The 20,188-nt window shown below is 42.3% G+C and overlaps 1 protein-coding gene across 1 annotated transcript in view; it reads left to right on the plus strand.

Annotated features, from left to right (window-relative positions):
• The first annotated feature begins 763 nt into the window (after positions 1-763).
• Positions 764-20,188, plus strand: part of DOCK2 (dedicator of cytokinesis 2) — a 505,601-nt gene continuing 486,176 nt past the window's right edge. The window contains exon 1 of the mRNA XM_077824538.1: positions 764-979. Within this exon, the coding sequence (XP_077680664.1) occupies positions 937-979 (43 nt within the window). The 5' untranslated portion in view covers positions 764-936. The remainder of the gene's footprint in view (positions 980-20,188) is intronic.

Raw genomic sequence — 20,188 nt, forward strand, 5'->3', positions numbered from 1 at the left:
CTCCATCTAAAGGATTTTTTTAAGCCTCTGTCCTTGTAAGACAAGCTGAGAGAGAGAGAAGTGAAGGTGAGGCTTCATGTCATTGGTCATCTGTATCTTGCTCTCCAACTCAACTTTGAACACCTAGATTATGTGATCTTTACATGCACAAAACTTAGTTTGTGACATTACGATGGAATATTAAAGTTCTTCACTGTTTTGAACTAGAGCACTTTAAGCAACTAGCATTACTGTTTACTACTTATTGCTCTAAATCTTCCATGAAAGATTTTAAACCTCATCCATCCTTGTTTGCAGCCACATTTTTGCCCTTGCTATGTTTATGCTATGAAACTATTCTGCAGGACAGGGCTAAAACATGGCAGTTCCTACACAGTTAAGTCACATCTTGGGGAACCAATTGGAAAAATCCAAGGTTGTAGCACAGTATGGGAATGGAGACTTGAACTACACGATTCAAGTGTTCGGTGTTGAGAACTGCAATATTATAATCAGGTTATACAGCACAGTAGCCTTCTACTGTAGACGGGACCACGTCCAGAGCCGAAAGATGTGTGGTAGAAGGCAGTGTTTGGCATGACTCCCTTTCCATCTTGTCTGTTCACATATTACTGTCATTGTCCTGTTGCTAAGACACCCACTTCAGGTCACCCTTCCCCCACAATAGGCGTGACTTTTTGGCAATGACTGATTCAGTTAGGAGAGAGTTAGAAAAGAGGAAGGAAGCAGGAGCCTCTGCGAACAGCAGCAGAGCGCACATAGCAGTAGCAGCCACGTTAGTCAGCCCCAGTTTCCTCCCAGGTCATCAGTGACTAAAACTGGGTAACAGATTTGACTTCCAAGAGCCTCACTCACACCATTGCTGCAGTACCCTGCTCACATTCAGTGGCTTTTCTGGGGGCTGGCATCCTCTGGGACCTGGAGGAGACTCATGCAATGGCACCCTGGCGCAAGACTGGCAAGGAGAGGAGCGGCGTGGGTATGTAACGTACACAGACTGCCATTTGGGTTTTGCCCCCTCTCAGTTTTCAAGCAGGATGTGGGCAGGTATTTGGTGCAGTGCAATGAACTCCCTTCCCTATCATTTTCCTGCAGTGTCTTGTGAAAAAAACAGAAATTCTGTCTTAACACAAACCCAAAGGGGAGCTTGCAGGGAAAACTTTGTGTTGCCTACTTGAGATTTTTCATCTCATTCTTTGACACTGCTGGGAGAATCAGGCTACCACTCTAGAAATAGGAGGGAAATGCAACATCTTCAAAATGACTAAGGCCAGGGTTTTCAGGGTGTCAGCATGCAGTAAGATGAACTATTTAGGGTGCTGCTTGAGGAATGACAGGGAGTTGAAAGGGGAAAACAGATTTGCATGTCAGGAAAAGTAATGCATGTGTTTATTGGGGAAGGACGTGAACCCCTCACTTGTTCTGAGAGTGGTACTAGAAAAGGGGCTAATAAATAAGAATGTAAGTTCTTATATTAGCTGGAGGGATGACCTCTTCCATCTGTGGTTTCTCTGATTAAATAGAGACTGGCGTGCTTCCTGGAGTTAACAGAATTTTGTAATTGTGCTAAATTACTCTCAAGAAAGCCACAATAATCAAAGTTGGAACAGAAGCACTCAAAATTTGCCCCTTGAGCACCTTCCACTAATTGGTAACAAAATATTTCTCTCGCTCCCTTGGGAAGACCTCTATTGATAACAGTGACGTAAGGTTCCTTGCTAAAATACACACTGATGCATACGTATATACCCAGCACCATAAGGAATTTTTAAAATAAAAAAAGACAAACCCAGGAGAGAATAGAGTACTTCACAGTACACATCATAGGAGCTGATAGTTACATGGAGTAAAATTTCCTGGAGGAAATAATAAAAGCAAAATAATTTCTCCATGTTTAATTTCCATGCACAGAAGTGGTAAAATTGTGAAATCTAAGTATTCTGTACTGGTGGTAATTTCCATTGCAAAACCGAGGGGCTAAGATACTTGATTTTCTGTTTCAGTGGTAAGGGGGTGGGGACAGAAAGCAGAAACATGTAACTTTAATTTTGAACTTCTGTGTTCTGGCAAGCTGAACATCTGCTCTGTAACAGCTGGATTTGTGTAGGATATTGTCTGAATGTCCATATGTTTGGTAATCAGAGTGTACTGCTTGGGTTAGCTAGAATATAGAATTTAAATCACTTGTGTATGAGAAAACAATTTAAGTGCTCAGTCTTTGTTGAGCTTTTTTTGTAGACAACACTCTGATTCTGGGCATGCTCAGTTTTTTTCTGTGTAATGCTAGTCAGAGTAAATAAAGGCTAATAATTAATAGATTCTTATAAGGATGGAAGAGACCACTAGATCATCTAGTTTAACTGCCTGTGGCCATTGCATTTCACACACATACCCTTACATTGACACCAACAACTTGTGTTTGACTGAAGCATATCTTTCAGAAAGGCACCCAGTCTTGATCTAAAGAAATCAAGAGATGGAAAATCCACTACTTACCTTGGTGGCTTGTTCCAAAGGTTAATCACACTCACTAAAAATGATGACAGGTTTCAGAGTGGTAGCTGTGTTAGTCTGTATCAGCAAAAACAATGAGGAGTCCTTGTGGCACCTTAGAGACTAACAAATGTATTTGGGCATAAGCTTTCCTGGGCTAGAACCCACTTAAAAGTGGCAATTCTTCAACAAAAAAACTTCAGAAACAGGCTCCAACGTGAAACTGCAGAACTGGAATTAATTTGCAAACTGGACACCATCACATTAGGCCTGAATAAAGATTGGGAGGGGTTGGGTCATTACAAAACCTAAACCTAATTTCCCCCTACTGTTACTCACACCTTCTTGTCAACTGTCTGGAATGGGCCACTCTCATTACCACTTGAAAAGTTATTTTTCCTCCCTTGGTATCCTGCTGTCAATTGAATTGTCTCGTTAGACTGACCTCACACTTGGTAAGGCAATTCACATCTTTTCATGTATTTATACCTGTTCCTGTATTTTCCACTCCATGCATCTGATGATGTGGGTTCTAGCCCACGAAAGCGTATGCCCAAATAAATTTGTTAGTCTCTAAGGTGCCACAAAGACTCCTCATTGTTTTGACAATTAAAAATGTGTCCCTTGTTTCTAATTTGAATTTGTCTGGCTTCAGCTTCCAATCATGTGGTCACTGAACACGCATTATGGTTTTAAGTGTTGCATGTGACTGCAAGAGTATTTATAATATTGGTTAGTTGTACCATAGCAGCGATTTGAATGCCACAAGCACTGTTCACTATCTGAAATAACACATCCTTTTTAGTACATAAAATGAACAACACTTTCTTCAGCAAAGGTTTCTGGTTCAATTAATATATTAGTCTGTGTATAAAAGCTGTATCTTTACTGAACTGATTTATCCACAAATATAACTGCACAGAAAAATCAAATTTTATTTAGGTATTATCAGTAGGAAGGGTTTCTAAAGTTAGTCAGTCTACAGTTGCTCCAAGACGGTTGCTCGGGTTTGTGGCTATCATCACATTTCTCTGTTAGGCTTGCCAACAAAGGCTTCCGAATATTTAGCTGTGTAACTTTTTGCATAATGAATTAGAATCCCTAGCAACTTACCATCATGAACACTTTATATTGTTTTAGCACCCTAAATGCATTAGCTGAAGTTTCCTTTAGAAAATAAACAAGGCAAGTGACATTTTAAAGAAAAGTACTTTGATAAGGCTAAAAAATATGTAGTTAGTTATTATAGTTGAAAATGTTCAGTTGAAATTTTTCTACTTTTAGTACAAGAATAAAATTTTAAGTGTCAGTTTGACAAAATGAATGTCTAGGCAATTAAATTACAGGTGATACAACAATAGTGTGTTAGCTTTCCTTTAGTTCTGTCTTATATCAACCCAAATAACTAGGGTTGTCTCTGAAAATGACAGAAAATCCTTCATTGCCTAAAATGAAACTTAACACCTGTTAAGTATCACCTTTTCCAGATAAAGTTGTTGGCTCTCCTTAAATCTGTTATCTGGGTTCATGACAGGGCTTGGAATTGAAGAAGCACATGAGAGAGGTGAATGATGGAGTTATGGCTGCTTATACTGCTAATCATGTTTGCAATACTCGTGAGTCACCTAATTAAAGTCAATAGGATTATTTGCATTGCATGCAAGGTATTCCACAACTTGGCCTACTATAGGAACCAAATGAGTAAACTGCACTCTTCAGAGTTGGGTGGTGGAGGATGAGTGAGGGGCAACACATCAGTACAGCTGAGAGAAAATTAGTTGATTACTGTTACATACAGTGCACATCAGGGCAGTAACACACAACTTCAGTAGAGTAGGGTGAAGATAATGGAAAATTTTTTTGAGAAGATGTAGCTATTTCATACTTGAAAGTTTATCTCCAATTCATTTCCTGCTGCAAATTAAGGATACAGTGAGCTAGTTATCATTCGACCTACACCCCAGATTAGTTCAAAGAAACAAATTGTTGCAGTTTGACTAAGACAACTTGCGAGTGAGTGTGAATAACGGAAAGGAAATACTAGCAACATAAGGTATGGGAAGGTGAGAATGGCACAGATCACTACCTGCTTATTTAAAGTATGTGAAGGTACTTCACTGGCATTTGGGAGCAGAGGATAAGTGTACTGTACATATATTTGTTTAAATAAGGCAGACAAGTGCTTTATACAGTAGTGAAACAGCTGTTGTATTGTTGCTTTTCCCTAATGACAATTTGCAAAGACTTGGTTTGTTTATTTATGCACCCGTAGGCATAAATAACCTTATCAGGAATAGCATAATAGATCATTGCATAAACACTATGCAACATTGGCTATGCATGATTTCCTGTGGGTCAAACTGCATTAAACCCATTGTTATAGAAATGCTTCATCAAGCTTTATGGCCCTGGTTTTAATCCAATTTGACCTACCAGGCAATCAACTAGCAGAATGCGATAGAGCAGTATTATGTCCAACTTTAAAAAAAAGATGAAAATGTCTGCTCTGAAACATGGTGTGTGTATATTTGGTATGACTAAGGGGAGGTAGTGTAATACTTGCTAACTAACTTATTCAGTAATTGGGTATAATGTTGGAATACTGGAATGTCATGCAATTGCATTAATTGTATTCTGGTTACCATCTTAATAAGTGACCATTGCACTACCATGATAATGAGTTGGACTTAGGCTTCTCATCTGTACATCTCAGAGTACCCTGCAAAGCATGGCAAGTGTGAATAACCTAGTTTTACAGATGGGTAAATTGAGGCACAGAAATGAAGTGACTAGTCTTAACACAACAGGTGAATGGGAGATCTGGGAATGTAATCCAGGTGGTCTCACAGTCTAGAGCCCCCTGCCACTTTGTGCTCTTGAGAAGACAGTATGTTTTTTTCATCAAAATGCTTTATCAATGAAAGAGTTTTTTATAATGTTGATGGAAAGTAACCTGCTATAATAAGATATAATCCAAATACACAGTTTTATTTCATAAGCTGGACAGGGAAAGAGAGGATCAACATTCAGATAAGATGTCCCAAGAATACTAAAATACCATCAGTATAAGCACTCAAAAGTATGCCCCTTCTTTTTGGATAAGATGTCTATCATCTATGTGAAGCAGGTAGAATTCACTTCCCTCTAAAGATGCTACTAGGTGGTGGGTTTCCATAAATGCTTTCCTGGTTAATGGACAACTGAAGGCCCATAGAAGTTCTGCAAAGCTAGACTTTATGGTAGCTTTAGTGAAAGTAGCAGCACCTTTTACCCTCCTCCATAGCTAAGACTTATGAAGGCTTTTAAGAATTCTCTGCATCCATCTCTTTTAGCTCACAACTTGCCTAAGCTCACATGGTTCATCCCTGCTGCTAACCTGCTTTCTTCCCCTTCCCTCCTCCTTGATCTGTCACATGCTGTTAAACCAAAGAGACATGATAGAAACCAAAGTAGCAGGGTCTTTCAAACGACTACTACTCCTCACAAGTGGAGAACCAGTGCTGACAGGGCCAATTTGATCGGGGTGGATGTAGTCCACTCCCAATAATTGAACACATTGTTCTCATTGAACCTACTGAACACTGGTTCTCCACTTGTGAGGTAACTCCCTTCTCTTCATGTGTCAGTATATAATGCCTGCATCTGTAATTTTCACTCCATGCATTTGAAGAAGTGGGTTTTTTACCCACGAAAGCTTATGCCCAAATAAATCTGTTAGTCTTCAGGTGCCACCAGACTCCTTGTTTTTGTGGCTACAGACTAACACAGCTACGCCTTGATATTAGATAAGACTGTTAGATAAGACTAGGATAGCAAAGAAAATGTGGCAGACTGTTCCTTTTTTTCTTGGTGGCAGTTGGCTAGAAGTGCACCAGATGACCAGGGAGCTGCATGTCTGCTCAGGTTTCCAGGGAACCAAGTTGCTGCTGTGATATCAGAAGTGGGAAAACAGGCAAAATTGTATTCCAGAGCACTGTAAAGTGAGGAGGCATAAATCCATACTCAGGTTGCTGAATCTGTCACATTGGCTAATGTAGGATATAAGATGATCCACTCCAGATATGTAACATGAATTTGTGGAAACTGAGATAAAGGCAAACATTCTTCAAGTCTGGACCCAAAGGGTTAGGATTGGTAATTGTGCCTCTGTTTCTAGAGTCCTCACCTGCTGACATACCAATTTTTTTCCCCTCATCTGTATGCAACTGAAGGGTTGGTTTTTGAAGTGAGAGGGAGATGGACATCAGCCATGTGTGAATGAAGCTTAACCCTCAGTTAAATACAAACAGAGCATCCTCCCAGCAGTCCTAGTGCATGTGGGGTATTCACCCCACACTTGCCCTGAGAGGGTTAATGCAGACTGAGAAGAGAGCTCATTAACCCAACAGCCCACAGCTGAGGGGAATCAGATGGCTGAGCAATCCCCTGATTGAGTGAGGAAGCCCAGCTGAGAAGGAAGGAGCTGGTTTGAGACTATAAAGGTAGGGAATTCCCAACACAAGGGGCTGGTGGGGAAAGTCTGCAGTGACACCCTGGAAGAAGGGAGGAGTGTTTGGAGCCTACAGGGATAGCTAGCCCACAGGCCCCTTCTAGGAGTGGGGAGTTAGGAGGCTGGTAAATCCCTGAGAGTGGGCAGTAGCAGATGGCAGGAAAGGGCTTAGGTGAAGTCAGTAAGGTCTAGAAGGGAACAGACCTTGACTGCTGACTACAGGGTCCCTGAGCTGGAACCTGAGGGCAGGTCTGGGTTCCCCTGCCAGTCACTGAGTGGCACTCTGAGGCAGTAAATGGGAAGATTGGCTAGGACTGCTAGTAAGGAAAGGCTTTCCAATCCCAGAAGGGGAAAATGTGTAGAGTGACCTGGACAAAAGTCTGAGTCACAAAGAGGCAGTAGTAGCTTGTGGAGTGAGAGAGGGGCTGCAGACACAGAAAGAGGAAGGTAGAAGACAAGGTGCAACCCTGGGAAGGGGGGTTGATCTTGTGAGCTATTCCCCAGAATGATCGGGAGAAGGTGCCACCTTTACGGTGAGTGGAGTACCCTGTCTCACAGTGCTTGAGAGACATCAGCACCTAGGTGAAGAGTAGCTGGCTGAAGGTATAAATTCAGGTAAGATGAAGATAACGGTACGAAGGGAAGTGCTTTATTGCCATATGATTGGCTTCCAGTTAGTGCATTTGCCTTGAGTCAATGTGGTTGGCAGCTTTGGAGTCATTCTGGACTGGGGTGATACCAAAGAAGCTAGGAAACTGCACCCCCATCATGCTAAATTTGGACATGAGCACAGTGAGTCATGACTGTCCTCTCCAGGGATCGTTACTGCAAATTCAAATGAAAATGCCACCTGTGTGCTCCTTTGAAAAGTGACAACATAAAAACTTCACTTTCTTACTCAGCAGAGCTGATCCTGATGAGCAGTCAGTCACATCAGCTGATATCCATGACGATTGCAAAGTTGCTGCAAACCACAGTCAGTCCTTGGTGAGAACTATACATTAATTTGGTTTGTGCATCATCAGCAGAATTGCTAAGTAAATCCATCCTGCAGGACCCACTATGATACCTTCATATTCTGCCCCTCACTGCACCGAGTAAGATTGCCCAAGGGACAGTGAAAACACGATTGCGAACCATAGGATTGTGTGAGCATAGCTGTCAGCAGCTGGCCTGCACAACTTTTGGTGTGTGGTCCTGCATGAGCTGAAATGACTCTTGAAATCCTGTTCTGAGATGGCACACGATATACACGTGGGAAAGGCATATTGTTTTTACTTATGTTTCTATATCTAAGGTACTTGTATGGCCCCCATCACCATAGCAACTGAATGCCTCACAATCTTTAATGTATTTATCCTCCAAGCATTCCTGCGAGGCAAGGAAGTACTATTTCCATGTTACCAGGAGGGAACTGAGAGATTTAAGGGAATTGCCCAACATCAACCAGGAAACCTGTAGCACAGCAGAGAATGGTATCCATGTCCCCTCAGTCCTATGCTGGCAACAACTGCACCATCCTATCTCAATGAGGTACAATAGGAAAAACTATGATGCCGCTTCTACCAAATCACAGTAGAATCCTGCTTGTGAGGAGCTCCAGTTGATTCAGCGTGAAGCAGCTGTTACATGAGCAATAGAACTTAAAACCTCAGTAGATGGGACAGACATGGGGCGGGAGGAGGATTAGAACACGCAAGTGGAGTGAACAATGGGATGGTAGGAGAGGTCATTTTGGATTCTCATTTTTTTTATATGGTTTTGGTAGGTTTAGTTAGAGGGGATAAGCTAAAGGGAGAGGGGTGTCTATGGGGTGAGGTTATGTGGGCCAGGAAAGGGGTGAAGAAGGTAAAAGGAGTAATGCTGAGGTGAAGAGATGGAGGAAGAGGGAGGGGAGAACTGGAGCAAACAGCCAATCAGCACAGGGCAGAGACAGTCCAGTGAAAACTGGAAAGGTCTCCAAAGGACCAGAGGTGGCTGCTTTGGCTGTTTCTCCCCTAGCTGCCGGAGTCCCTGGCTGGCTCATCTGCTAATTTCTCCCAAGGCCATGCAGTGGGGGAAGAGGGGATGCTATCTGGGTCCTAGTGCCCCCAGAGTGTGTGTGTGTGTGTGGGGGGGGGGATCCTTCCTTCTACAATTCTGGGTCCAGATAGTGCTGTGGGGAGGGGTGGGCCTATCTGAGACCCATTCCCTTTGTCCCACCCCCACACAACATTCTGTGCTGTTGTTGCTTCTGCCCCTTCCCCCCTGGAATCTCCACCTGGCTCCTCTCTATAGAGTTGCACCCTCTGCAGCTGGGAAAGGGGAGAAGAGACACCACCTAGTCCTAGTGCCCCTACAGTGCATGCGCCTTCCCTGCACAGTTGTGGGTATGTGACTGACAGTTTGTACACATGGATCAGTGCAACAAGAACAAAACTTGTGGGTGCAGGAGATGGAGCTGTACTGATGTCAGGACCATGCCTGTGAAAGTAGCCTCTCTAAAATGAGAACAACAATGACTCTGACCGTCTTTAAGTGAAAATTAAAACTCATGACTTCTAACATATCCTTTCCATGATAGTGGCTAGTAATAAAATTTAACAAACCACCAGCATAGGGGTACAGAAAGAGGGATCTTTTTGACATTTTATAGTATGTTGGTTTCTTTAAAATGACTCATGTAGTCACCAGAGGGAGTCCCAGAATGAGGCGGTTTCCAGCATGATGCAGGCACTCAGGGTCTGCATGCTCAATCTGCAAGAATCATGTAACTGATAGAGTTGTGATTTAAATCTTAATCTCTGGTCTCACTCTGGGTTCTTGAAGTACAGAGGCTGCAGTGTACTCACAGGGAAGGTCCTCTCAGCTGCCTGACTGGATTAGACAGCATGACACTTGTACAATTGCTAAAAGGCAAAGGCCATGCTGTGGGATAAGTAGCAGCTGTAGGAAGTGATCTTGGAACACTAATTAACTATATTGGAATGTCACAGGATAGCTAGGCCTGATGAGTAGAACTGGGCCCATGGTCCCTGTGTCAGAGCTGGTGAGCCCAATCCAGCGAATTAAAAGTATGGGACACAGCTGGGTCTACAAAGGTCTGCTAGGGGCCATGCACAGGAAGAGAGTGTTTGGGAGAGGTTGTGCTAGGAGAAGGAAAGCTACAATGAAGTGTATTAATGGGCTAGGTGCTCAGGGAGGCAGCCCTGACATCACTGCCCCAAGAGAGAAGCCAAACTAGCTAGAACTGGGACACTGACTGGAGCAGGGTGCCAGAGACTCCTGGAAGGGTGGATCCTGAGAGCAAAGAGTAAGTGTGAAAAATAACTGCATTCTTTCTACTTGACCTTCTGTAGCATGTTAACCTTATTATAGTATGACTATGCTCAGCTGTTGTGTACCGTTGCTCTGTATTATTTAACAGAAGTTGTATTGTGTCCCAGATAGAAGTGCCTTTATAGCTTTAGTTTCTAATTTATGAAATTTTAGAATGAAAGAAGGTACAGAATGATTAGAAGGTGTATAATATGTACTCCATTATGATGAGAGTAATGATACAAGTCACATGAGAATTTTCCAGACTATATTTGGGTTAAGCCAATAATCATAGGGGAATCATTTGTTATAGAAACTAATTTTTTCTTTTTTTGGAAGTTGAGTATCTAGACCAGAGAGATAGAAAAAGCATTCATATGTCAAAGCAATTCTGTGCCTTTTATCATATGTCTTATTGACTGCTACGGTTCTTTGCTACAATTCCTTAGATGGAACATTTCTGGAGAAATTTGATTAACTTCACTGTGTATCTTCAAGTATAATGCAGCACAGCTCTGGGAATAGGGATTAATTGTTCCCTGAGATGGCTTGGTGGCTGCTATTTCAAACAAAAAAACATTGTAGCATCATTACACAAGGCACATATAAAGTCTTTCTCATTTTTGAGAGTGTGGTGATAAATAATTTAAACTTAAAAATAGGCAGTTTTCTAAAGGGAGCTATAGATGTATTTTCCTCGTTCGTCAAATGAAAAGTTCTATTCCAGAAATCAAGAGGCAAAATATGCCACTAAAATACAATTGATATTTTTCCATCCAAGTATTATTTCATGGTAGATCAATTTTTCAGTTTAGCCTTACAATTTCACTTCATATCCTTTTAATAAAGGGACTGATGTTCTTTTAAACTATATAGTGGCATTGCACAGCTGTTGAACTTGTACACCAAAAAGTTGTCAACGCTTGTATGGAATTAAAGCATTTTGAGATACTAAGTGCTGTATATAACATTTGTTTTATTGTACTGAGGCTTGTTCTATGATCAGTTGATTGCTCAGTTCCATGCAGTGTCTGGAATCGAGACTGTCATGACAAGACAGGATTGAAGATTTTTGTAGGAAATAACGTTTTTATAGGGAACCTACTTCATTCTGATTGCCAATATGCAGCCATGGAAAACCTTACCGTTGTAATCTAGTTAGAGAAAAAGCAAGCTTTTCACTGTTGAGGTGTTGGGAAGAGGCTCATTGACCTTGGGAAAGGTGGAATTTTTTCCTTAACTTCTGTTGCTCCCTCTTTCCTCCCACTGCTTTCCCTGAGCCTTTCTCAGCCACCACTCCTGCTTTAAAGAGTCTAATACTGAAGCCCTTGGATAGTAGTGAGCAATCAAGTAAGGGTCTAGGCATAGTAACCCCAAGGAAAACTTGGCTTAAGAACTTCCATTCTGTTTCCACTCTGGACTTCAAGCTCTTAATGTATTGTGGATAGGAAAATAATTAGAGTAATAATTATTAGGAACTTTACAGTCACTTTTATCAAGAAGCCCAAAATATTAGTTTTTGTTTAAGAATGAGAGAAAATCAGTGTGAGTCTGTTCAGCTGAACGCCCAAGAGTTGTTTATGGTTCTAGGACCCAATGTTGTACATAGGGTGTCTTGCAAGAAAGACACCTTGACACCGAGCCTGGTTCTTGAGGAAAGGACAGACTTGATAGATCCTAGATTTCTTAAATAATATTAAAGCCACCTCCTTTTACTCCAAATAACTCCTTCTCTGCAATGATGCCTACAAAATATTCAACACTGGTTAAGCAGCTGGTTTGCTATAACTATGGTATTTCATGCCAACCAATGTCATTTCATTGTTTATTTGTACTTCCACCATCTGCGCCTCCTGCTGACTATAATCTTGCACTGAGGTAGTAAGCTCTTGTAGCGAGGGCCACTGTCTATTTGCTTTTATACACAATGGGTCCTTGGCCTCTAGCTACTACTAGGGTTTCCGGTTTTGTGCGAGTAGATAGTTGAACACCCTTCCCCTGCCTCTTCTATGAGGCCTTGCCCCAGCTCACCCTCCCCCAGTTGCTCGCTCTCCCCACCCTCACTCACTTGTTAATATTCACTGGGTTGGCTTCAGGGGGCTGAGGTGAGGGAGGGGGTGAGGCTCTGGCTGGGGGGTGGGTGGCCTCCAGGTGAGGGCTCCAGGGTGGGGCCAGAAATGAGGAGTTCAGAGTGCGGGAGGGGGCTCTAGGCTGAGGCAGTGGGTTGGGATGTGAAAGGGGGTGAGGGCTCCGGCTGGGGGTGCAGGCTTTAGGGTGGGGCCAGGGATGAGAAGTTCAGGGTACAGGAGGGGGCTCTAGGCTGAGGCAGGGGGTTAAAGTGTGGGAGGAGATACGGGTTCTGAGGTGAGGCCAGGGATGAGAGATTTGGGGTACAGGAGGGGGGCTCCAGGCTAGGGCAGGAGGGTGGGGTGCAGAGGGGGGCTCTGGGCTGGGGCATGGGGTTCGGCTGCAGGGGTTTCGGCTGCAGGAGGGTGTGCAGACTCTGGGGTGGGGCTGGGGATGAGGGGTTTGGGATACAGAAGGGAGCTCCGGGCTGGGACTGAGGGTTTCGGAGGGCGGGAGAGGGGTTGGGGTATGACGGGGAAGGTGAGGGCTCCGGTGGGGGTTGCAGGCTCTGGGGTGGGGCTGGGGATGAGGGGTTTGGGTGCAGGAGGGGGATCAGGGTTGGGGCCAGGGAGAGGGTCAGGGGTGCAGGCTCCGGGCAGCGCTTACATCAAGCAGCTCCTGGAAGCAGCTGGCATGTGCCTCCTCTGGATCCTACGTGGAGGCACAGCCAGGTGGCTCTGCAGGCTGCCCCTACCACAGGCACCGCCCCTACAACTCCCAGCTAATGGGAGCTGCGGGGGTGGTGCTTGGGATGGGGGCAGTCTGGGGAGCCTGGGGGGGGACATGCCAGCTGCTTCCTGGGAGGCATGTGACAGAGGCTAGGAGGGAGCCTGCCAGCCCCACTGCGCAGCACCACCAACCAGACAGTCAACGGCCCAGTCAGCAGTGCTGACCAACGCCACCAGGATCCCTTTTCAACTGGGTGTTCTGGTCGAAAATCGCACACCTTGTCACCCTAGACGCTACTGCAATCAAAATATAATTGATTCAATGCACTGAAGCAATCTTTGTTTTAATGTAAGCGTCTTTAACTTTTGGAAGCTGTCAGCCTGTTAGTAAAAAAAACTGTAGCTCCTTGGAGGGAGTGTTGGGGGTGGGGAGGAAATCCATTCATCAATGACAAGAAGGTCAAGCCTGAAGATTTTACTGGTGTGGGGAGAAAAATGTGCCCTTCATTAATTATTTCCAGGGACTGTGCAGTTTAAAGGAGCCTCCTACCCATCTGACTGTAGATCAGACTTCATTAGTGAACGACATCTGTCTTTTAGCTTAGAGTTGATTAACTGGTTTTGTGTTTTTTGTTTTTAGCATTAATATTCAGTCAAAATAAAAAGTAGGAAAACCCCCACAAACTATGATGTTCCTTGTGGGGATGGAGAGCTAGGTCTTTGAAAACTATGCTGAAATATGTGTATTATCACAACCAGCTCTTAGAGCTTGAGTAACATGAAAAGGTCATGTCGTTCTAACGAAATCAATGTTTGTTCCTTTAGAGAGGTTCCTGAACTGAAAACTCTAAAGAATCCCTATTAACCTCCACTGGAGGGCCAACAATCCAGCTTCCAATTTGGGTAGGGCAAATATATACAAGCATAAATCAGAATTTGAAATACAGTTAAATAACCTCTATTAAACCAACTATGTCCATCTTAAAGAAATGCACACTAGTCTTTGGCCTTCTTGTAATAAATCTGTTGTTTACCCAAAAATGAAGTTCTGGAAGAATAAACCAGCTTTGCCCAGCTCTTAAAAGTTATTATGGTAAAAATCAATATATAAAAAGGAGATACTGACTCCTCCGTACATTTGCATATTGCAACTCTAGTTAAAATGTAGAACTGCTCTGGGACAATTTCAGTTCAGGCGGCTAGGTCACCTGAGAACCAACCTACTTTGAACAAGATTTGATCATTTCATGTTCCAGAAGATAGTGTTTCCTTGATACAGAATGCACAGTGTGGCAGGAAATGAATTCTCTCTGCAGGAACTTCTGCTTAAAAGTAGTTAACTCCTTTCTGAGTACTTACCTGTTCTTTTCTGACTTAAACATAACTTGACTTCATACTATGCAGCATCTTTACTATTAGGGCCGGGCTTGTGTTGCATGTACAAATTAGTGTCATAAGCATAAACACAATCTCTGTTTCACGCTTAAATTTCATGCGTGGTTGCACATACACTTATGTAAATCTGAGGTTATCTTTTCATTTGGACTTTGTAAATTGATCTTGGAGATATGCAGATGAAAAGCACAAAAGAGTAGTAGAACCATATTTTGAAAGAGGCTGTAAAATGCATTTACAATATTTGCTCACACAACCTAAATTAATTTGTCAAAAAACAGTCCACCATTAAATTACATTGTGCATACAAATGTTTGATGTGATTTGTAGAAATTTGCTTGAAAATATTGCAAGTTGATTTGTGGAAGCACCCTGAAAAATTAGCCCAAAGAGTGCCTGAAGAAATGTTTAACAGCCAGTTATCAGCACAGATAAAAAAATATTTTAAACTTGAATTTTTGTTCTATTCCTAAAACATCTGCTGTGTTCACTAGAATAAATGTAATAGAATTTAAGTGGTACTGGTTTCCATAGTTATGTCATAAAAGCAGTACTAGTTTAACTAGTGGGTCAGTCTGATAAGAACTAAAATTGAAGAATGCAGTAGATGGAAAATTCAATAAAGTGTGAGGTTGATTTGGCTGACTTGCTTTCTTCTGATTATTTCTGTAGAAAAAAATTGGAAGTAGGTAACAGATTGCTGGATCCATAAAGGATTACATTTTCCAAATGCTTTATCATTGCTTTTGCTAAACTGAGCCCAAGCATATACCCAGGTTGTGTTTAGTGAAATTATTTTTGGTAATTTAAGTCAAAGTTCATGAACAACTATTTTGTATTGCATGTTGGACTTGAGAGTCTGTTTCTGTACAGCTGCATCACAAAACCTCAAAGTTTTAAGGTCTATCAAACAAAAGGAGAAAAGATACTTAAGGCTTTTAGTTGACAAAAGAACCTCCTTAGTGAGTAATAGCTTTAAACAAACCGTGAACAGAATTGTGAAGTTTTTGGACTGTGGAAATGTGCATGTAAGGAAGCTGAGTTCAATAATATTAACTACTGCACCCAGGGAGGATCTCAAAGCAATTTATGAACAGTAGTTAATTAAGCTTCACTACGCCTATATGGTAGACTCATTAATAGACTCATTTTACAGATGCGTAAATCAAGACTCAACTGAGTTAAGTGCTCAAAGTTGCCTACTGTGTGGGTCCTGGCTTTTAAAAACGAACCACTACTCCTTCCTCTCAGACGAGGCTACGGTTTAATTTGTGTTGCTTGTATTAGGTTTCTAGGTCTGGGCCATGTGATTGGGCGAGGGCGCTAACAAGTCTATATTAGTAGAGATGTTAATCTAGAAGGCACTGGTAAATTTGGAGTACAGCATAATGTTTGTAATCTCTAAATACCCAATTAGAGATCTGCATGGGTAGGTGACACTGTAGTCCCATGGCTAAAGATGTTGCTTAGTAGTTAGCCACCACAGCTTATTTCTGTAATTGTTCACTTTTGTGGAGTTAGCAAATATAACTCAGTTCTACTGATCAAATGGCAGCAAGGGGTAATAACTGTTTGTTTAAAGTTTTGTTTTTACTGACTGCCTTTTTATTCTTTTGACCCCATTTTCAGTTAACTTTTATTTTTGTTCATAAGAAAAGAAGCAGGGGAAAGGGAGAAGTAGCCCCACTTTTTCTCTGACTCTGGGAATGAGGAGACAGCATATGCAGGGAGATTATAGACAAATGGCATTGCAGATTGTACAGAATCGGTGTTTGAGGAGTATTCTATCTGTGTATATGTAATTCCTGAATAAGGCAGCAGTGGATTATGCTCAAGAATATGTAGACTAGTTGTTCTGCAGAACCAGTAAAACGGGGGTTGGAGTGTAAATGGACTCTTGTGTCCAGCTCTGAATGATGAGCTCTTCACTTTCATGTCATGGTCATCCTGGCATTGACTTAATATGTGCTGACACAAACTTTGCAATGCATTATCAGCTTGTTCCCTTGCAATCATACTGATGATCTCTGTAGCTCCATTTGGCAGATGGCTTTCTAGTTCTTAGTGTGAGAGCCACTATAATAAAAATTGCCTAAACACTGAAGTGGCTTTACGTCTAAAAATGACTCAGCAATGGGATTGTGTATTAACATGCATCTCCAAAAGGTTCTCGGTTAACTGTGAAAACTTTCCTTAATGGCAAGCCCTCAAACTCAGCCTGAGATACAAAAATCAAGCTGGATTCATTCCTTGCTACACATCACTAACAGAGTCTGCGGGCCAAATTGGTCTCTGACGTGTAGAACGTCAGCAGTTTTGCTGGAGCTACACAAGTGTAACTGAGGATGAGCTAATAAATGTAACATCCGTTCTTATAGCCGTGACTCAGAAGGGATTCTTAATTCAGGGTACTGGCATGCACTCTCTAGCTCAAGAAACCCTGTTTGTGCAGCACCGAGTGTTTTCCTGTGTCTAGGTCCTTATTAACTAATTATGGAATAAATTGTTAAATAGACCTAGTAAACAAGGGAAATAGAATGCAGCTCTTGCTCTTCATGTGCTGGCTTTACATGACCACTGAGAATAAAAAACAATCCAAACTTATTTTGGCCATAAGTGATGATTGGACTCATGTAGCTTTGCATGGAGCAGTTCTGTTGAGTTAGAGGGTAGAATTTTTACGTTCTTTCTCTTAAGAGTAAAACTGCATTTTAAGGAACTTGGATTGGGAGTATAGAAAAAGGCAAAATGTACAGTTAATAATTTGTCAGGATCAGATTAGACTTCCTAATGGTAGCCTATTGGGCCACTGAGAACCCTTTTAAATGCCAAACTATTGAGATGATTTCTAAATGCAGCTTATTTTTCCAACACTACAATTGAGTTTTGCAAGACAGAACCAATATTTGTAGACCAATCAGTGTTTGAAGTTCTTCATTCAACGTGTTGGCAAATACAACGGACTTAAGATGAGGTACTGAGCCAGAATCATTCCTGTTAATTCACTTTATTGCAATGAAACAAAATGGAAACCTGGTTTAACACAACTGTGCTTCTGAAGAAAAGTTTGAAAGAAACATTAGTACAGCTTCTCTGTGGGGGGAAGGGCACAGGGAAGAGAGACAGCAAAGTGGAAGACTGATGATTGATCTAAGTAACTAGACAGAGGGACAAGGCACTAGTAGGGACAAGGCCTTTTAAATGCTATAAAAGGCTGGGGTAGGCACTTGGAATGAAGGAAAAAAACATGCAGAAGGAAAGATTCAGGTAGTGAGAAAAAGTTAGTAAATTAACTTTGTGCTTGAGGATTGTGACTGCAGCCTTTCCATAGGTCAGCATTCCTGTCAAGATGCATTATTGGTTTGCAGCCTGATTCTAGCTTGCCTTTAGTTCCCTTTAAAATGAATGAAACTTTAGGGCAATCAACACCCTGTAGGATTGTGCCCTTAAGTTTTTCCTTAGAATTGGTTTCTATGGAGATCCTAGAGCTTGAGCCTCACATTTGTCCTTCTCTGCTTAGGGACAGGACCTTATAACCAAATTTAGCCAAGTCTTTGACCTTTAGATTCTGTTGCTTCAAACCTTTCTTAATCCAGTGGGTTTCAAATCTTAAAACATTGGTTTCCTGTCTGAATCCCCAAATGACCTTCATTCAAATTTTAGCAGGAGTAAATTATGACTACATTTTCTGCACCCAGTGTCAGTGAGAACCAAGACAATGGCTGTTGACCGGTATAGTAGTATTGCCACAGCGTGCAAAAGAATATAGACAGAGCCTAGAGGAGTAGTCGAGTGGGGTTTTTTTTGTTTTGTTTGTTTATCCATGAATTTACCCAGCTGTAACAGTTTCCCAAATAAGACTGAAAATATAATTGACAGTTCAGCGGGTTATTTAGTCTCCAAACCCAATGCAGTCTTTGGTTATTTGGTTAAGATAGCCAAGAATGCCCACACCATATCGCTGGAGTTGGATTTAGGAGGCGCTGGACAGCAACAGAGAACCTGCAGATCCTCCTTGTCGTTAATGTATGGCCATTGGTTGGGTAAAAAGTCACTCTTGTCTCAGGGCATCTCCCATTGGTCACTTCAGATGCCACCTGAGGAGGTTTTCATAGGTCTCATCTCCATCTACTTGAAGAGGAATTCCCAACAGCACTGGGGCTTGAAAAGAGAATGTTCCTGTCATTTCACCTGTCAGATCTGGTGGTGTGCTCTAGGCTTGACTAGAAGCTAATATCGAGTTTATGGTAAATGGGATGTAGCACTTTAGCTCTCAGTTGATGGTCTCTTGAGTGAGAAAGGAATTTCCCAGATGGTGGATTGGCATGGCAATTGGAAGTTGCTAATCTTCTTCAAAAAGTCTGGGAGGGGCTGTAACAAGGTTATGTTAATCAAGTTAGTCTTGACCTTCCATAGGTGTTCATGGCAGGAGTCATTGGCTAACAGGTGCCTTTTGTTGTTCCTAAACTCTCTCACAGGGTCAATTGAGTAGACTCTCTGGGATTGGAAAGGGCTTCACTTCTATATTTCTTACAGATTAAAGCACCCCTTTCCTTGATTGCTCTCACAAAGAAAGAGTGGTAGGCTGCAGGGGGCTTTTCTACTGAGCCAAATCTGAGAAGCAGCTGAGATGAGAGGTAAACTAAGGATTTGGGGAGGGGCTTAGAAGACTAACTTTTGCATATGCCACTGCATTGGGAAATGGGTGGTAGCTGTACTCCCAGGTCAAAGAAGGACTTGTTGGTTAAGGTGTGGCCTATGGTTAGACTATACTGACTGTCGATGTCTCATTCACCTAGAGCAGTGGTTCTCAACCCATGACGCAATCAGTACGTAGGTGTGGCCCATGTGACCTCATCAGGGCCATAAAGATGGCATAAATATAGTGTGTATGTGGCCCACATAGCACACAGAGAGTTGCATATGGGCCCACAGTGGCAAATAGGTTAAGAACCACTGACCTAGAATGTCCATGCCAATAATGCTAATACTAGTGCCTGGTTAGGCCAATACTGGCCATTAGGAAGCGGACTCAAAATGACATCTAACTTCTGAGAGGACCTGAACACAACACATTGTTTTTAAAATTTAATCTATTCTTTGGGTTCAGCAACTGTATAATACCTACCATAACAGAGTCCCTGATTTGGGTGCTTACATGCCACCACGATACAATTCATTAATATACCTTTGATATTTTTAGTTAATTTGAAAAGTGGGAGCAGGGTGCATTAACAACTGTCATGATGTCCTTCCACACTAAGGATACCTCTCGGGGGGTTGGGGAATCCCAGTTATTAGGAGGAGACAGGTAATGGTAATGGAGGATTCACTCATTAGAAATATAGATAGCTGGGTTTGTGATGACTGGGAGAACTGCCTGGTGAATTGCCTGACTGGGGCAAAGGTTGCAGATCTTATGTGCAGTGTAGGGAGTAGTTAGTGGTTGTGGTACACGTAGATACCAGTGACATAGGGAAAGGTAGGAAAGAAGTCCCGGGGACAAATTTAGGCTGCTAGGTGAGAGATTGAAGTCCCGGACCTCTATGGCAGCATTCTCTAAACTCTTCCAATTCCATGAGCAGGGTCAGACAGACAGGCAGAACTGCAGGGTCTCAATGGATGAGACATGTAGGCAGGAGGGGTTTAGGTTTTATTAGGAACTAGTGCAACTTTTGGGGAAGGATGGGTTCCACCTAACTCAAAATGCAGCCAGATT

Source organism: Eretmochelys imbricata, chromosome 8, assembly GCF_965152235.1.
Source record: "Eretmochelys imbricata isolate rEreImb1 chromosome 8, rEreImb1.hap1, whole genome shotgun sequence".
NCBI classification, from domain to species: domain Eukaryota; kingdom Metazoa; phylum Chordata; order Testudines; family Cheloniidae; genus Eretmochelys; species Eretmochelys imbricata.